Consider the following 19,071-nt stretch of genomic DNA (forward strand, 5'->3'; position numbering starts at 1 on the left):
AACAAGTGACCAATTTCAGCTGCAGCTTCAGCGTCTGTTTATAATGTAGGGGGCGGGACATTTCGGATTCTAGACAGAAAGTTTGATTGAATGTGCAGGGTGATTTCATCAAAATCGTTGATTCATATTGACGAAAGTTAGAGACTGTAAGTTATGAATGCTAATATCTTGTAAATGCAAATTTTGTCATTGTTTTGAAACACACTAACTTATAGATAGCCTTAAGTAGGGGTGGGAAAAAAATCGATATTGCAATATATTGTTGTGCTCTCTGTCGCAATAAATAATCGATACACTAACGGCCAATATCGATATTTTATCACAACACAAAATGATTAATTTACCCGTTGTCAGTGTCACTGTCACTACCCAATATCTACCATTCTGTTTGCGGGGGCGCTATTCGAGTAAATAGGGGTAAAGTGGCGGAAGCAGCAGCCAGTGAAGAACACAAGTTAACTAACAACAACAGAGAAGAAGCGCAGAAAAAAGAGAAGTGAGAAGAATGGCGGAAAATAATGAAAAACAAATCAAAGACCCACCCGCTAGTTTCCACTCTAAAGTGTGGAGACACTACGAATCTGCAAATGCACCTCGTTAACATAAAGCACTTTACAGTAACTTACTACTGACATTTCAGTATCATGGTTTACACGTTAATTAATGTTCATGTTGTTTTTTAATGTTCATGCACTTTTATCTGTCTAGCTGTACAGTGTTTACATTTAAGACCAGGAGGCAGTGAGTTATTATCCAAATGCATATTTCTTTGCACAATGTTGGAAATGTTGGCATTAATAAATGCATAAGATTTCCTCATTATGGGTATTTTTTTCTTTTTCAGTCACATATATCGTGATATATCGTTGGTGAAATTTCTTCCAATATATTGAATATCGTAGATATCACGAATCGTGATATTATCATTATCGTGGGCCACATATTGCCACAGAATTGAATCGTGAGTTACCTGTATCGTCCCACCCCGAGCCTTAAGGCTAACATATTCATACTAAAAGCCATAAAACTTCAATTTTGATTTCATGGGGACTAAAAAAACTGTAAAAATACAAATAATTCTTAAAAAATAATTAAAATATTTTATATATTTATTTTAGTATATTTTAACTGTAAATAATTATTTATAATCTTATTATAAACCCAGTCCTGCCCATAAAAAGTCTTAATGCGCTTCCTTTAAGTACAAATTGGAATGCAGGAGTGTTGAATGACCCAGGGAGGTCATAGGCAATAGCTATATTTACCAGCCCAGTAATATGATCTCTAGCATTCTGGATCACTCTGCTCATGCAATCCTTCCCTAGTCCTCTCACACTGTGGCTACAGCCTCCAAAGCAACACCCTGTCCATGGAAAATGCTACTGGTGAGCCTCTTCTCTAATTGACTCGCTCTTTTCTTTAACTTTAAGCTGCTTTGACTCCTATCCAACACTGTGAGGTCTGTGGGGAGAGCGCGCGACATTCTCAAGTCATCAGTTGTTATGTTCTCTATTGTTAGCCGTTTCGCCGTAACCAGGGTCTGGATTGTAATGGAAGTCTGACATTTAAACTGATGCCTGGGAATACTAAACATAAAAGATGCTCTCATATACCTCTTTGTTACTGACTGAGTGATCATATGTATGCTTTTATATTTCTTATGTCTAATAGACTTTATATAGGCCGTATTATGTCTGTATTATTTAAGTTAAGCTGTATACAACCAAATATTCCTAAACCATCTTCTGTATTTTTTCTTGTCTTTTTAGGTTTGAGCAGTGAACGGTGTTTGTGAGGTATAATGAACCGCCACCTCTGGTTTTCCGTTCGCTAGAACCGAGAACGGCTCTACTTACAGTAGGTACCCCTGAACCTAACACCCACCTGCTAGCGCACTTTGCACACATGATACCGAGAGAGAGCCGTGGCGCTTACAAACAGCATACAGGGTTGCAGTTTGTCTCTGGAGATTTTTAGGCTGTGTTAATCCAGTACAGTGGGTTCATCTGTTGAAATTAAAAAACACCAAAGGGGGTTTTGTGCGTCTATACACCTGATTTGCAATTTTAGTTGCTCACATTAATCCCCGTTGTCTCCTTTTCATAGACAGTGGCCCTAATGTCAGTCTGTTACAACATCTGTGTTCCACATTCCTTATTCAGGTTGTCTACACTCACTGTAAATGATTTAAAAACCTGGAATGACCTGGTACCTCTAATGTTGTCTTTACAGAGTTATTAAGCTTTGAAAATTCATTCCAGACCAGTGCAAGTGTGATTCGCTGCGGATAGAAAAGGTTGATTTTGAGTTTGGTTTGGCAGACTGAGTGTTGTTGAGAGGCGAGTCTTGCCAGATTGCTTTTGGTCATAGGAGGCGGGGGGGTTGAGGCGTCAGTTTGGCCACTGAGCTCTTATCTGCTCACATTTCAGGGTAAATATAGCTGTACCCAAGACTTTGCCTCAAGTCTTCAGCATATTGTTTGTGTTGCTAACACAAACACCTGCACGAGTTTCAGATTTTTTAGGACGGTACAGTGTTTTGATGCTTTATCAGGGTGGCTTCCTGGAGACCAGTTCTGATTATACAACACGTATCACAGCAAAACTGTTTTCAGGATATTTTTATTAACCTTTTGAAGCTCTTTGTGATTTTTGAGAGGCTTTGAAGTCACATTGTAAGATACTACACTGCCGTTCAAAAGTTTGGGATCAGTAAGACTTGGAATGTTTTTTAAAGTCTCTCATTCTCATCAAGGCTGCATTTATTTGATTAAAAATACTGAAAAAAACTGTAATATTGCAAAATTACAATATAAAATAGTGGTTTCTTTTTTAATATACTTTAAAATATAATTTATTCCTGTGACGCAAAGCTGAATTTTCAGCAACATTACTCCAGTCCTAAGTGTCACATGATCCTTCAGAAATCACTCTAATATGCTGATTTATTATTAGAATTATCAATGTTGCCAACGGTTGTACTTTTTTCAAGATTCTTTGATGAATAAACAGTTAAAAAGAACAGCATTTATTCAAAATATAAATCTTTTTTAACAATGTAAGCCTTTGCTATCACTTTTGATCAATTTAACACATCCGTGGTGTATACAAGTATTAATTTCCTTCAAAAAAAGAAAGAATAAACATTTACTGACCCCAAACTTTTGAACGGCAGTGTATATTGTTAGAGAAAAATTCTGTTTTAAATACATGCTGTTCTTTTTAACTTTATTCATCAAAGAAATTCATCCTGAAAGAAGTATCACAGGTTCCAATTAAATATTAAGCAGCACAACTGTTTCTAACATTGATAATAAATCAGCATATTTTTTTCTGAAAGATCAATGAATTTTGGAGTATGAATGATGATGCTGAAAATTCAGCTATGATCATAGAAATAAATTAGATTTTAATGTATACTGAAATAGAAAATCCTCCTTTTACATCGTAATATTATTTCACAATATTATATATATTGTTTTTCTCTATTTTTGATTAAATAAGCGCAACCTTGATGAGCATAACAAACTTCTTTAAAAAAATCTTACTGATCCCAAACTTTGGAATGGCAGTGTCATAACTGTTAGAAATAAAGTCACAGTCATCTTTTTATTTTTTTTACTCTGAGGTGGAAACCGGCTTTCATAGCTTTCCAAATGTTAAAGAGCTAAAAGTAGGTGGTGTGACGTGTTAAATGTGAATGTTAAGGAGCAGTGGTGGTGTGCACGTAATGACAGCACGTCTATCAGCATGAATGCAAGTGTGGATGTCTGTCAGGCATCACGGGGCTGAACCACGTCAGCTTTGACAAGTCCCCACCTGTCACACGCTCACAGTCAGAGATTCTCCCACAGCTTAGACCCTGACCATTGACTAAACCCCCATTGACATCATTCATGCTGAACCAATCATCTAATAAAAATGTTAGGATTGTAATATCATTATAAAAAAGTACGAAGTCCAATCTCACTCTACTAAAAAGTTTAATTCTGTTTAAAAAAAAATTTTTTTTTAGAATTATTAGTCATTAATTGCTAATATTTTTTGGAGAAGATGAATTGAGACAATAGAGCCTGCTTTAATGATTAAGCTCAATAGATTAAGTGTATTTATATTTATTGAGTAACAGAATTTTGTTCAAAAACTTTCAAAAAAAAAACTTTTATTTAGCAAGGGTGTTTGAAATTGATCAAAAGTGGGAGTAAAGACAGATAAATGCTGTTCTTTTGAACTTTCTCTTTAAAAAAATCTTAAAATAAATGTATCTTGAACAGTAAATCACCATATTAAATTGTTTTCTGAAGGATCATGTGACACTGAAGACTGGAGTAATGATGCTGAAAATTCGGCTTTGCCATCACAGAAATAAATTACATTTTAAAAATATTAAAATAGAAAACAGTTATATTAGCAATGTAATGATGATGCTAATCAAGCCTGCGTTTATTTGATCAAAAATACAGAAAAAAACTCTATTCAGAGTTTTTCTAAAAAAAAATAAAGTTTTTCTATTGTAATATACTTTAGAATCTAATTTATTTATATGATCAAAGCTGAATTTTCAACATCATTACTCAGTTTTCAGTGTCACATGATCCTTCAGAAATCATTCTAATATGCTAATTTATTTTCAGTGTTCAAAACAGTTGTGCTGCTTAAAATTTTTTGGAACCTGTGATATTTTTTTCAGGATTCTTTGATGAATAAAAAGTTAAAAAGAACAGCATTTATCTAAAATTGAAATCTTTCATATACACTACCGTTCAAAAGTTTGGGGAAAGTACATTTTTATTATTATTATTTATTTTTTATTTTTTAAATAAATAAATACTTTTACTCAGTAAGGATGTGTAAAATTGATAAAAAGTGAGAGCAAAGACTTATTGTTAGAAAAGATTTCTATTTTGAATAAATGCTGTTCTTTTAACTTTTTATTCATCAAAGAATCCTGAAAAAGTATCACAGGTTCCAAATAAAAGTTTTCTAAAAGTAATAAATCAGCATATTAGATTATATATTGTACTATTTGTAGGGCCATATGAAATCAGTTTTAATAGTTTTAAGTCTTCTAGACTTCTAGAGTTTTAATAGATAAATGTGACCCTGGACCACAAAACCAGTCATAAGGTTAAATTTTACAAAACTGAGATGTATACATCATATGAAAGTTCAATAAATAAGCTTTCTATTGATGTATGGTTTGTTAGGATAGGACAATATTTGGCCGAGATTCGTCTATTTGAAAATCTGGAATCTGAGGGTTCAAAAAAATCAAAATACTGAGAAAATCACCTTTAAAGTTGTTCAAATTAAGTTCTTAACAATTCATATAATTACATTTTGATATATTTACAGTAGGTATTTTACAAAAAAATCATCATGAAACATGATTTTTATATAATTTCCTAATGATTTTTGGCATAAAAGAAAAATCAATAATTTTGACCCAAATACAAAGTAATTTTGGCTATTGCTACAAATATACCCCAGCGACTTAAGACTGGTTTTGTGGTCCAGGGTCACAAATAAAAAAAAAATTAATCAAAAACCATGTGTAATTAATTGAAATCATGAAACTTACACCATTTAACAGCGAATTATGAAGAGCTCTATGAAATATGTTTTATTTTTTTCCTCATTCTGTTTTATTTTTTGCCAAATTCTCTTTATATAAATCTTACTGACCCCTAGTTTTTTTTAAATGATATTGTATAATATGTTAAATTCCTATAAACTTCACATTTTTGTTTGAGATTTGTAATGATCCTGAAGTAACAAAAAAAAAAAACGTTTTTGTGATCTTCTCATCCTTATTCACAAAATTCTTACTTGTAAATGCAATTTAAATATCATATTTAATATGATTTAATTAATTAAAAGTATTATATATATATATATATATATATATATATATATATATATATATATATATATATGGAGTAATAAATAGAAAGTAAGCTCATACACTCTTAAAAACAAAGGTGCTTAAAGGTTCTTCACAGCAATGCCATAGAAGGACCATTTTTGCTAAGAACCATTCAGTCAAAGGTTCTTAAAAGATCTCTTTCTGACCTTTTTATAAATTGAAGAACCTTCTTTTGCCACAAAGAACCTTTTGTGAAACAGAAAGGTTCTTCGGATGTTAAAGTTTCTTTATGGAACCATTTAGACAAAAAAAGGTTCTTCTTTGGCATCATGAAGCACCTTTATTTTTAAGAGTGTAGGTAAGTGGTTGCCAAGTTGGTCAAAACATTGCCTCAGTTGAGCTTGCCAAGCCTGCATTTCTTTGATTGTTAATCAGTTTCCACCTCATCTATTAATGAAGTGCAACACTAACTAAATGTCTTCTATACCTCTATTTTTAGACTATTTTTTGTGGTATTACAGCGAATATTAAGGAGGTTTCTCAATACCAATATGGTAGGGTTCTTCTGGCTGTTGTTATTGTGGGCAAAGAGAGGGAACACAATGTGAAAGCAGTGGACAACTGTCTTCAGAGTTCTCGTCTGGTGAAAGCATGTTAGCGTCGGCCTGCCATGTGCTTTGGACTGCCTCCAGCGTGCAGCCTACCCTAGATCTACGTGTTAAATTATTGATGCATCTGTGAACGCTGCACTCAGAGAGGGAGAGAGAGAGAGAGAGTGCGCAGAGAGACAGATTAAAGAAATAAGAGCCATCACACTGAACCCAACACGGATCAACAACACCAGATACTTTTATTTATTCAGACGCTGCACTGCCTTGTGAACAAGAGCCCGTCTCTCCGCAAGAACAAACTGTGCAGCTTTAACACACGGCCCGGCTTTGGGGGCTCTCTCGTTTCATTCAAACAGCGGGGTCCTCAGTGCTGCACTCGGGCCGTACCACCGATCCGGGCCCCTCTGAAAACAATGGCGCTCATTTTGTTCACCAGCTTCATTCAGGATCCCGTGCTAGCAGGTTGCGTAATACGCACCTCGCAGTGTGTGTGCTGTGTTTGGACAAGAGTCACATGCTGCTACTCATCGAATATGTTTTCAGGATCAAGCGCACAGAACACAAGAGACCTCAGGGCATGACATAGCGTCATTCAAAATTCATAACAGGTAGTGTTTGTACCCTACCATTTTGACTGAAATTGCCCAACTGAAGAGAGACACTCTTTCCCTAAGGCTGAAATACACGTAATGAAACCGCTGACCTTCATGTGTGGGATTTTGAGGAATTTGGGAGTTTGTATAAGATATGAGCTAAAATGATTAACATCTAATCAGGCAGTGTAGATGTCAGATAGGGCCACTTTGAAACTTTTCTCACCTTCACATAGAGTGCACATAAAATATATATTAATAAATATTTATACAATGTCCATCCACAATCCAATCTGTACCAATGGGTTTTTTTCACCTGTATTGGCTGTTATTGGATATTTAATTGTTTATTAATTGTTTTATACATTTAAATAAATAAGTAAACATTCACTTAATCATAGAGACGCTACTGTATCATATATGAAACACATTTCTGATGAAAAAAATTGATAAAATTATGAAAACTTGATGAAAAACCTGTTGCTCACGATTTACTACATGCTGTTAGAATTGCATATTACTTTTTGGACATAAATATCAGCAGCTACACCAAATGTTTTGCTCATTTTGGGCCTCTGAATAAAATTAAGTTCCATATTCTACTATTATATATCGTACTATATGTAGGGCCCTATGAAATCAATTTTATTTTTTCCAAAATCCTTTTTTTTTTTTTCATTGTAATTCTTCTAGACTCTGTTTTAATGGATAAATTTAAAAAATATAGTAATCAAAAACCATGTGTAATTAATTGAAATCATGAAACTTATTATTAGCAAATTATTAAAAGCCCTATAAGTTTTTTTTTTCTCATTCAGTTTTATTTTTGCCAGATTCTGTTTTCCATTCATTTTCTGGATTCCATTTTAAAGGTTTCATTCAATTTCACTAATCAAAAGCATCTTTAATGAATTGATTTTATAAAAAATAAATTATGTATAATTTATATATATGCTTTTTCAGAATTACTGTGTTTTGTATTTATATTTTCAGTCAGTGTAGATGTCAGATGGGGCCATTTTGAGTGTTTTCTCACTTTCACATAGAATGCACATAAAAATAACTTATATTTATACAATATCCATCCACAATATCCATGCTGTACCATGTTGGTTATCAGCTGATATTATGATATATCAGCTGACATTTTTTTTACTCTGTATTATTGGATATTTAATTGTTTTATACATCAGAATTTAGATGTAAATGCTCACTTAACTGTAGAGCCTACTATATTATATTGATACGCAAATTTCCAAGGCCTCTAAATTATCAACATGATGAAAACTTGACTTGCCATAAAAACCTGTTGCTCACAATCTACTACATACTATCAGAATTGCATATTACGTTATGGATATATAAATATGAATAACTGCATTTATATTTTTTGCTCAGTTTGGGTCTCTGAATTTTTTTTTTTTTTTTTTTTTTCGTGAATATGAGCTCCATATTCTATTATATATCGTACTATATTTAGGGCCCTATGAAATATTTTTTTGTTTTTATCTTTTTATCATTTCATTGTTTTCCAAATTCTGTTTTAATTTATCTGGATTCCATTTATTTCTGATTTAGTTTTTCTAGACTAGATGGTAAAAAAATAAATAAATAAATAAAAATAATGTTATTGAAATCTTGAAATTTTTACCAAAGTCTGTTTTCCATTAATTAATACAGGATTCCATTTTAACAGTCTCATTAAATTTTAATAATCTAAAGCGTCTCTAAATTAATATTTTTTTAAAATAATGATTTATTTTATTATTCAGAAAATAATAATAATGAATTATTATTATTTTCAGAAATACTGTAAAATGCTTTTGTATTTACATTTTTTTCTAAATAATTTTTCTTGTAAATATTTCTTAAAAATGTTTTAATAATTTTATTAGTAGTAGTATTACATTAAGTAATCTGTCACAGTTTCTTCAAATTAAATGGATAGTTTTTCTCAAAAGAAACTGTAAAATGCTCATAAAGAGCAGTTCTAAAGATTGAGTTCATGGTTTCATGTACTCATATATAATATTGAGGCGTTATAATGATGTGATGCCTAAATTCACTTATATTATTCAAAAGTTATTTTAGTTTAGTATTTTACATTAAATTCACAATGTAACAGAAGTAGATGACAGATCATCTGTACACGTATCCGAGTAAAATGGATTATTAAAAAGAAATATATATGCTGGGCAGGTTCAATCTACCGGTTGTTGATTGGATGGAGGCAAGCTTGCACTCATTTGTAAAAAAGGGGCGGGGTTTAAGTGGATGAAATGACTGGAAAAATCAGGCATACATCACTAGCGACATTTTGTTTAAAAACTACAAGGTCACAAAAAATTAAACATCCATGGATGAATTGTTCACAGTGTGATCAACAACATACAATTAATAAACAGATTTACATTTCGTGCTGACTTTAGCATTGGTTTATCTGTATTGGACAGAATTTCAATATCACTGAATGCCACACATTTTCTCCTTTCGTTCACAGAGTCCATGCAGCCTGAAATCGCCTCACGTCCAGCTGAGCTCCCAGCATGTCTCGTGTGTCCTCTACGGCGAAGCGCTATACCGGCTCTTCTTATACCAGTCACTACAGCTCATATGGCTCCTCCCTGACCCCGTCACTGGGCTCCTACGAGCGGGACAAGCTGCCCTATAAGAGCTCCTCCTCAGGCTACTCCTCCTCAAGCTACCTGAGCTCAAGCGCCAGCCGCTCCCGCAACTACAGCTCCTCGTCTGAGCCGGACCGGGGACGGCCTATCCCTCGCACCGATTTGCTGGGCAGCCGGCGCAGCGAGAGCCTGAGCCGCACACCGGCAAAGGGCTATGGCTCGGGCCTCAATGGAGGCTCAGGATACAGCAGCTACAGCTACTCTCCGGCCACCTCCAGCTACCTCTCCTCCTCACCTGTGTCCTCCAGCATCTCTCTCAGTCGCAGGAAGTCGGTGAGTCAGAGCGATTTGACGCACGATCTGTCAGCTCTGGGCCTGAGTGACACGTCCAGCGGCAGTGGCCTGAAGCAGTCCTACCATAGCCGAGGCACTGACGTATCTGACTCCTACGGTAGCGCTCGATCCAGCTACGGCCTCTCGCGGAGCTCCACGCAGGACGGCCTGAGGAGCAGCAGCAGCCGATTCTCCTCTAGCTGTCGCTCCACCTCACCAGTCAGAGAATCCTTGGTAAGAGCATTCATGTTTTTTTGTTGAGCATTACCCAATTATTTCTAAAACACTATAACACACTTCTGCTAGGTTTGTCTTTTTCACCGGTCCTTACATTTGCATCGCTTTCCTTTCTCAAGTGTTAGACAAGAGCCCTTCGGTTTAGAGAGTTTGTGCTAAAGAATGTGTAACATTCAAGTGTCTCTTGTGATATCTAGTGAACACAACTTGCAAATAAAATGATTGATTTGGACATATATTTATAATAGCATACTAACATAAAAACCCTACTGCTAGATGGAGACATATGGCTTTGTGTAATAATCAGTACCTGCAATTTGATTCATTAAATAGTGAAGCATGGAACTGCCGGCCCCCTGAATTTTTTTTTTTTAAATATTACAATATTTAATTTTGTTTTATTATAATTATTTTATTTTGCAGCCCCACAATTAAGCACAGCAAACCTGGAGCTATTTTTATCACAATCACAGTTTTTATATTAATTACATTTTTCGCCCCCAAGTCATGCAGTCCATGATGCATTGTGCTCTAGTTGGCCTTTCTTTTTTTTTTATATCAGCTGTGATTTTTGACATTTGTACTCAAAAATGAAAAATAATATTTTTATATTTTATTATTTTTATTTAATAGTCATAAAGAGGTCATAAAGAAATAATTTATATAAATACAAAACCAGTGAAAAGTTTTTGGACAGTAAGATTTTGTATTGTTTTAAAGTCTCTTCTGCTCATCAAGCATGAAATACTAATTACTATTTGATCCAAAATACAGCAAAAGCATTAATATTGTGAAATATTTTTACTATTTAAAATAACCGCTTTCTATTTGAATATATTTTAAAATGTAATTTATTCCTGTGATCAAAGCTAAATTTTCAGCATCATTACTCCAGTCTTCAGTGTCACATGATTCTTCAGAAATCATTCTAATATGCTGATTTGCTGTTACATTTTTTATTATTACTATTAGCAATATTTAAAACAGCTGAGTACATTTTTCCAGGATTCTTTGATGAATAGAAAGATCCAATCAGCATTTATCTGAAATTAAAAGCTTTTGTAACATTATACAATATACCATTCAAAAGCATTCAAAAGGGGGGAATTATAGAAATTAATACTTCTGTTTAGCAAGAATGCTTTAAATTGATCAAAAGTGATGATAAAGACATTTATAATGTTACAAAAGATTTCTATTTCAGATAAATGCTGTTCTACTGAACTTTCTATTCATCAAAGAAACCTGAAAAAATGTAATAATAATTAATAATAATAATTTTTAACATAATATAATAAATGTTTTTTTTTTTTTTATCAGCAATTCAGAATATTAGAATGATTTCTGAAGGATCATACAACTAGAATAATGATTCAGCTTTGAAATCACAGGAATAAATTACATTTTAAATATAAATAGAAAACAGTTATTTTAAATAGTATATAAAAATATTCAAATGTTTACTGTTTTTGCTGTGCTTTGGATCAAACATATGCAGACTTGGTGAGCAGAAAAGACTTCTTTAAAAAAACATTGAAAAATCTGACTGTTCAAAAAAATTTGACTGGTAGTGTACTTTTTTAATATAATAATCAGCATACATTACAAGGTATACTATAAAGTAAATAATATGCTAGTATGGCATTCTAAACGTATCCTATGCTTTGCTATTGAAGTTGAGAAAAAACCTCTGTGGAATACAGTCTGTGGCTATTCTTTTAAATTAATTGCTGTTTATGTCATTAATTAATCTCCTTCTCAACAAGGGAGCCCAAGCTAAATGAGCAGTGCTGAGCAGTAAGGTCTGTCTGACTTTAAAATGATTAGTCTAGACTACATTAGTTTACACCTGAGAATTTCAGAAACTAATCAGCTCAGCAAGTGTAAGTCTGAGTGCTTTTGTAAACTCAATTTAATTATCACACTAATGCTGCAGATATCCAGGCCATTTATGCAGGGCAAAACCAGGCTACTGTGGACAAATGCAAGACTTGGATATGCACTATGTAGGGTTCAAGACAGCCAGACTGGAGGTTTTATTCCTGTAGTAATAGAGCAGAGTATTTTTTTTACTGTTGTGAATTATAGAATATGGGAAAGCAGTGCATTTAAGTGCTGCATTTACAGTGTCGCCACAAGGGGTGCTATTAGTGTAAATTCACTTTTTCTATGATTCGTTTTTTTTTTTTTTTTTTTTTTACAATTGTTTTTTTTTTTCTTCAGTTGATGTGTAAAGGAATGAGAATGACAGGAACTTGACTTTACTAAATTGCAGTTCAAAGAAATTAAATTCCAAGAAGTTCTGTTTCCTTGCATTCGATTTTAAATTCTAGTTCATTTTTGCTACCTCAATTCAGGAATTGAATTTGATTTTTAAAATAAAAAAGCACTCTCAGTTTTGTTCTGAATGGTGCACAACCCTAAACTAATGACTAACTGGTTACAGAAAATTTCCAAGATGTCATCCAAGATATTCATGTCTTTTGCAAAGAAATTAAGATTTTTAAGGAAAACATTACAGGAATTTTCTCCATATAATGGACTCTAATGGGGATCAATGGGTTGAGGGTCCAAATTGCAGTTTCAATGCTGCCGAGGAATATGGGTCTTATCTAGCGAAACAGTTAGCCATTTTCTTTAAAAAAAAAAAAATGTATTTACTTTAACCATAAATGCTCATCTTGCACTAGCTCTGCGATGCAAATGTGCATCTTCACACATTATGTAATCATGTTGGAAAAGTTACACGCGGTTAGCTCTTCATCTTTGTCTATCGGCTCAAAAAGGTAGGGTAGGCTGAAAACTCCATCTCATTTTCTCCTCCAATTTCAAAATTGTCTGATATCGTCCCTTTTGACTTTCTTTGCAAAAACAATGAGTTGGTACTTCCGCCTATGTCACACTTGCGTTTGTGGTTCAGAAGTATGTATATTTGTATTTTTCTTAGAAAATGACCAATTGTTTCAGTAGATAAGACCCTTATTTCTTGGCTGGAATCATGTATAGCCCTTTGACGCTGCATTAAAACTGCATTTTGGACCTTCAACTCATTGGCCACCATTGAAGTTCACTACACTCTTAAAATTAAAGGTGCCTTAACAATGCCAAAGAACCTTTTTTGTTTAAACGGTTCCATAAAGAACCTTTAACATCTGAAGAACCTTTTTTGTTTCACAAAAGGTTCTTTGTGGCGAAAAGGAGGTTCTTCATATTATAAAAAAGTAAGAAAGAGATGGTTCTTCAAAAAACCTTTGACTGGAAGGTGAAACCAAAAATGGTTCTTCTATGGCATCGCTGTGAAGGACCTTTTAACGCACATTTATTTTTAAGAGTGTATATGGATAAAAGTCCTGGAATGTTTTCCTCAAAAACCTTCATTTCTTTTCGACTGAGGGAAGAAAGACATGAACATTTTGGATGCACAAGTAAATTATCTGGAAGTAAACTTCTCCTTTAACATTTATAGCTATTTAAATAGTAACACATCCAGTGCAGTGGCACAGGTGCATTTGAAGGTAACTTTATCAGCCCCACGAGTACTGACGTTTGTTACCACCACAGTAATGCAAGAACACACATTAGGAGTGCGGGATTCTCACTTGCAGTGTTTTTGCGTACTTGCATAGTGTATATTTCGGTGTCCTTATTCTGGTCTATCCAAAGTATTTTTGCTGACCAAATCAGTGTGAGGAAGAGCACAGACTGCAACGAGTATACAATTGGTCACGTCTCAGACTACCAATAAACTATTTTGCGGTTTCCTAGCCGATGGTAGGTTAGTGTTACCAAGAGTCTTTGCATGGCTGGGCCAGCATTAACATTTTCCGTGCCACAGTCTGACTCTTTCCATTCAGCGGTTTTATTAATGATGCCAGTCTGTCTCAAACAGAGAGACTTTGCTCTTCCATAGCCCAGGAGAGTAAACAATTCCTGTCACGTTTTCTACTACTTACTCACTGCGCCAAGATTTTTTATATAACAGGTCTGTTAGTATGTAGACTGTTCCACAACATTAACCCAAGCACCTTTTTTTAAGCTTATTGTGTCCTGAAAACGTTTCACGTCTGTTTTGATGAGGCTCAAACCTACTGGATATTACCAACTCCTATTTTGGGTCTATTTTGGCACTTGCTTATTGGCACTGAGAGCTCAGGACTTCTTATTCTCTTCACATGAGGTCCAGGAAACCCAGTGAAGACTAAATTCTTCTTCTGAGTACAAAGTGTCCCTCTGGTGTTTTCCTGTTTTATGTGTGGATGTTAGCAACTGAGATTCGCAGTGTTAAATTTCACTCACTCATCACATGCTCTTATTATTAGAGCATCCAAAATTTGTACTGCTGTTTACATTGCATTTCATACTGTAATAGGTCACCTGTTTTTTTAAAGAATCAGCTATGGAGGTGCCCTGATGCACATTATGTATTTTGGCTGAAAGCCAAGACGGATCTCTGGCTTCAAAGTGTCTAATTACACATTTCAAGAAACGCATTAATCCGTCCTGTTTCCTTTACCTTTTCACCCCTGTTGTGTTCCGTAGCATGTCGAGGAAGTGTTTTCATTTGCTGTTTACTGTGTACATAGACTTAGTCATAAGACTGGAAGGGTCAGGGTGATCTGTCTCACTCTCCGAAATGCCACTTCAATAACAAGTCGCCCAACTTCCTGTTTGTATATAAATATGGATTAACATGCTCAGCAGTTTTTTTTGGTTTTTTTTACGATTAAATCAACGTCAGTGAAATATGGAATGAATAGGACATAGCTAGAAAGAAATCTAAATTCATTGTAAAGATTCATTTTCATCTGTGTAAATGCAATATGCAATAGTGTCTGCCTTGACTAAAGTCTATAGGACTGTGGGATGCATGTAGAGCGTGGCCTTCAAAAGTGACTTTGTTCTCATATAGGTAACTTTCATGCTACGTTACGTGCTTCCAGTATATCCAGAACTGGGTTGTAGCTGATGACATCTGACCCACCGTCTTATAAGAGCATAATAGCCTCAGTCTGGTGTTCTCTTTTGGGGTTTAGTGTGTTTCATACCCTGTTCTAATTTCTCGGCCACTTTCACAAGCAAAGTTAATGCTTCTCTCTAATGCTGTAGTGAGGGAGACAGCTGAGCTGAGTTGTACATGGAGCCCAGACCAAAAAACTAGACACATTGTCCCACTTTTTGTTACTTTTGCTATTGTTGACAGTTGTTCTGTTTTCAATCTGATTATAAGCTCTATTTTTTTCCTCTCAAAGAACTGTAGCTGTAAGTTAAGTCAAATGTATTTGTATAGCACTTTCTATATGGAAAATTATTATCTTCATAACTTATAGTTGCATTTAGCAGATTAGAGCTGGGAGATAATTTAGTTTACATCTTTGCAATGCTAAAAACTATCATGTAGTATGTAGTAGTTTGCTGTATAGTATATATCTTTTGTCGTGAGTGTATTTTATGTATGCAGATAAAGTTGGATATATTTATACAACTTTATGTAGAGCTGTGGGATAATATAGTTTACATTTTGCAATGATATAAACAAAATATAAGTACATTTGTACATACACTCACAGCTATTTGTCTTAATTTGTGTACCTTGTTGGTAAGAAACAGTTCACCCTAAAATGACAATACTGTCTTTAATTACTCACCCTCATGTCATTCCAAATCTTTGTTCATTATTAGAACACAAAATATTTTTGATGAAATCCGAGAGCTTTCTAACCCTCCATAGACAGCAACACAACTGACAAGTTAAAGGCCCAGAAAGGTAGTAAGTACATTGTTAAAATAGTAACAACTTTATTCAACAATTTCTTTTCTTTTGTGTCAGTCTTCGCCACCCGTTCACAAGAGTACCACGACTACTTTAATGATGTTCTTACTACCTTTCTGGGCCTTGAACATGTCAGTTGTGTTGCTGTCTATTTAGGGTCAGAAGGCTCTCGAATTTCATCAAACATATCTTAATTTGTGTTAAGAAGATGAACGAAGATCTTACGAGTTTGGAACGACATCAGGCTTAGTAATAACAGAATTTTCATTTTTGGGTGAACTATCCCTTGAAAATGGCAATGAGTGAGCATAGATAAGTTATATCTAGAATTAAAGATCAATGAATAGTGACAGGCCTGTTTATATTTCGTCAGTAATACTGATGTAGAGTGTAGGGATGTGCATATCGATCCTAAAGTATCGATATATCGATACTGATGCGAGTATCGAAAGTATCGATACTCAAATTAAAAATATCGATACTAAGGTGTTTTTTATTTACCAGTGATTTTGTTTATTTAAAAAAAAGCCAGGAGTACAATGTGCATTAAATTGGATGCATAACCTATGTTAGAGAATAACTGTTCACGATATAACACTTTTCCTACTCATCTGAACGCACGCAAATGATGCAAGACAGAACCAATCAATCACAGAGAGCATTCACTCCCTTTAGACAGTGCATTCAAACAGGGGCTGTGTTTCCTAAAAGTATCATAAGAAATTATTGATGCTTTTGGGAACGACAGCCCTGAACAATGCTTATCAGAGGACAGAAAATAAAAACATGTTTAAGCTATTTCTCAATAAACAAACTGAAATTGTAGCTTTCATAATTTGCATTTCATAAGTGCAATTACCTTTCTTTAAAATAACACTTAAAGTTCATTGATCATGTTTTGTAGTAATGTTAATATAAATTATACACTGGCAGAATAAAAATGTGGCATTTTATGTGTGCAATATAGCCTGTCACTGGCAGCCCTTTATGAAACCAAGTATTTTCAACTGTAGGTTTTGAAGTTACCACTAAAGTAAACATATTTTAACCACGTGTAGAAAATAAAAGTTAATTAGTTGCATATTAAATGTTAAAATGCATTTCAAATATAAAGTGTAAAAGGTTATAAAAAAGGGGCATAATTACATATTTTACTCTTATTAATTTAATAAATGTAATAATTTAAAAATTAAGTTTAGAAGTATCGTATCGGTATCGATATCGATGATACTGGCCTTAAAAATATCGGTATCGTATCGAAAACAAAATAAGTGGTATCGCCCATCCCTAGTAGAGTGTATAGTTACTTCCTCAGGCGAACACTACTCCTGTGCACGAGCATCTGTTGGCGAGCGGCAACATAATGAATACTAGTCACAAAAACATTGAAAACCTTCATGAAACGTCTATATGTTTATCTGAAAGGAATATTAACTTATTTAAGACTTCTTAGCTTTAATTAAAGGAGTGGGGGTGGTGATTCAGAGGCCATCCAACACTTTGCGGAGCCTTGTCGATGTAAGCAACGTTGAAACTGATTAAGCGTGTTCCGTATTTTAAGTTGTTAAAGGTTGTTTGAAAGTGGTCCGTTTAAAATGAGTAACAAGTCCTTGGCGGCCACACGATTATTGTACGTTAAATCTCTGTCATCGTTGTGTGGCGTGTTTAACCCGCTGCCCTCAGTGACGTCGGATGCGCGCATCAGTGCCCGCGCACTAGGCTCGTGTGGGCGGGACTGGAGGGAGTGAAAAGACATGGATCCGCGCTCTACATCCAGCCTGCTATCTGACAACTTCAGCTCGCTGCCGTCACTTTTCTTTGAGAACTCGACTCTGTCTACTTCGATACGTAAGGGTATTGTTCTTTGCATTTGCGAACAACTTTTTTCGTCTTTTGATTTGTAAAAAGAGTTTTGACTAGTGAGTCGGTCAGATATGGTCAGCGCGCAATGTTTTATTCGTCTCCGGTGCTGCCTCCCACCGCTGTAGAGGTCGTTTCCTGATCAAGTTGCTTACCTGAAGGACCCTGGAATATCTGATGCAAAAACGTCCATAGTTGGTGTTTATACACCACAGACGGATTTTATCGATTATGCCCAGCATGCGACATTCATATACAGTTACAATACCAGAGGAGCCACCTGCGACTGCCTTCCCCCTTATAAAACAGAACATGCGGAGGAAAAACTCTACTATGTCCGGCTCCATGCTGGTCTCCACATTCGTTGGACTTCTGATAAATCATGCCAAGGTATGAATGAACACGCTTTATAGGCGTATTACGGCAAACCGTATTGACATTTATTCATTTAAATCCACTAGTACCCTATTTGTTTTTATTATTTACTGTTTCACTACTACTTGTGCATTAAATACAAGTAACATTTCTATTAATTTGCAACAAAAAATGTCTAGGTTTATAGTTCATATATTAACTATTCAGTTCTTCAAACCAAAAATTATTCAGCCACCTGATATAAGGACTCTATAGTTCATTTATGTAAGTGAGGATAGCAAAATAAACTGACATATGTGACCCTGGACCACAAAACCAGTCATAAGGTTAAATTTTACAAAACTGAGATGTATACATCACATGAAAGCTCAATAAATAAGCTTTCTATTGATGTATGGTTTGTTAGGATAGGACAATATTTGGCCGAGATACATCTATTTGAAAATCTGGAATCTAAGGGTGCAAAAAAATCAAAATACTGAGAAAATCACCTTTAAAGTTGTCCAAATTAAGTTCTTAACAATGCATATTACTAATCAAAAATTACATTTTGATATATTTATAGTATGAATTTTACAAAAAATCTTCATGGAACATGATCTTTACTTAATTTCCTAATGATTTTTGGCATAAAACAAAAATCAATAATTTTGACCAATACAATGTATTTTTGGCTATTGCTACAAATATACCCCAGCGACTTAAGACTGGTTTTGTGGTCCAGGGTCACATATTACACCCCAAAAAAAATCTTTATACAGTGAATTACCAGTAAAACTGATTTGGGACCAAAAATTATTCAG

The 19,071-nt window shown here is 34.4% G+C and overlaps 1 protein-coding gene across 7 annotated transcripts in view; it reads left to right on the forward strand.

Moving 5' to 3' along the window:
* usp2a (ubiquitin specific peptidase 2a) overlaps positions 1-19,071 on the forward strand; it is a 39,839-nt gene that overhangs the window by 2,949 nt on the left and 17,819 nt on the right. For 2 of the 7 annotated variants that reach the window (XM_073817554.1, XM_073817555.1), the window contains exon 1: positions 17,770-18,283. In XM_073817554.1, the coding sequence (XP_073673655.1) occupies positions 18,125-18,283 (159 nt within the window). In that variant the 5' untranslated portion in view covers positions 17,770-18,124. Of the gene's footprint in view, positions 1-1,304; positions 1,386-1,769; positions 1,862-9,569; positions 10,261-17,769; positions 18,284-19,071 lie in introns of those variants that run through there. The other 5 variants (XM_073817552.1, XM_073817549.1, XM_073817553.1 and 2 more) reach the window with 5 other exon arrangements.

This window comes from Garra rufa, chromosome 14 (genome assembly GCF_049309525.1).
Source record: "Garra rufa chromosome 14, GarRuf1.0, whole genome shotgun sequence".
Classification (NCBI taxonomy): Eukaryota; Metazoa; Chordata; class Actinopteri; order Cypriniformes; family Cyprinidae; genus Garra; species Garra rufa.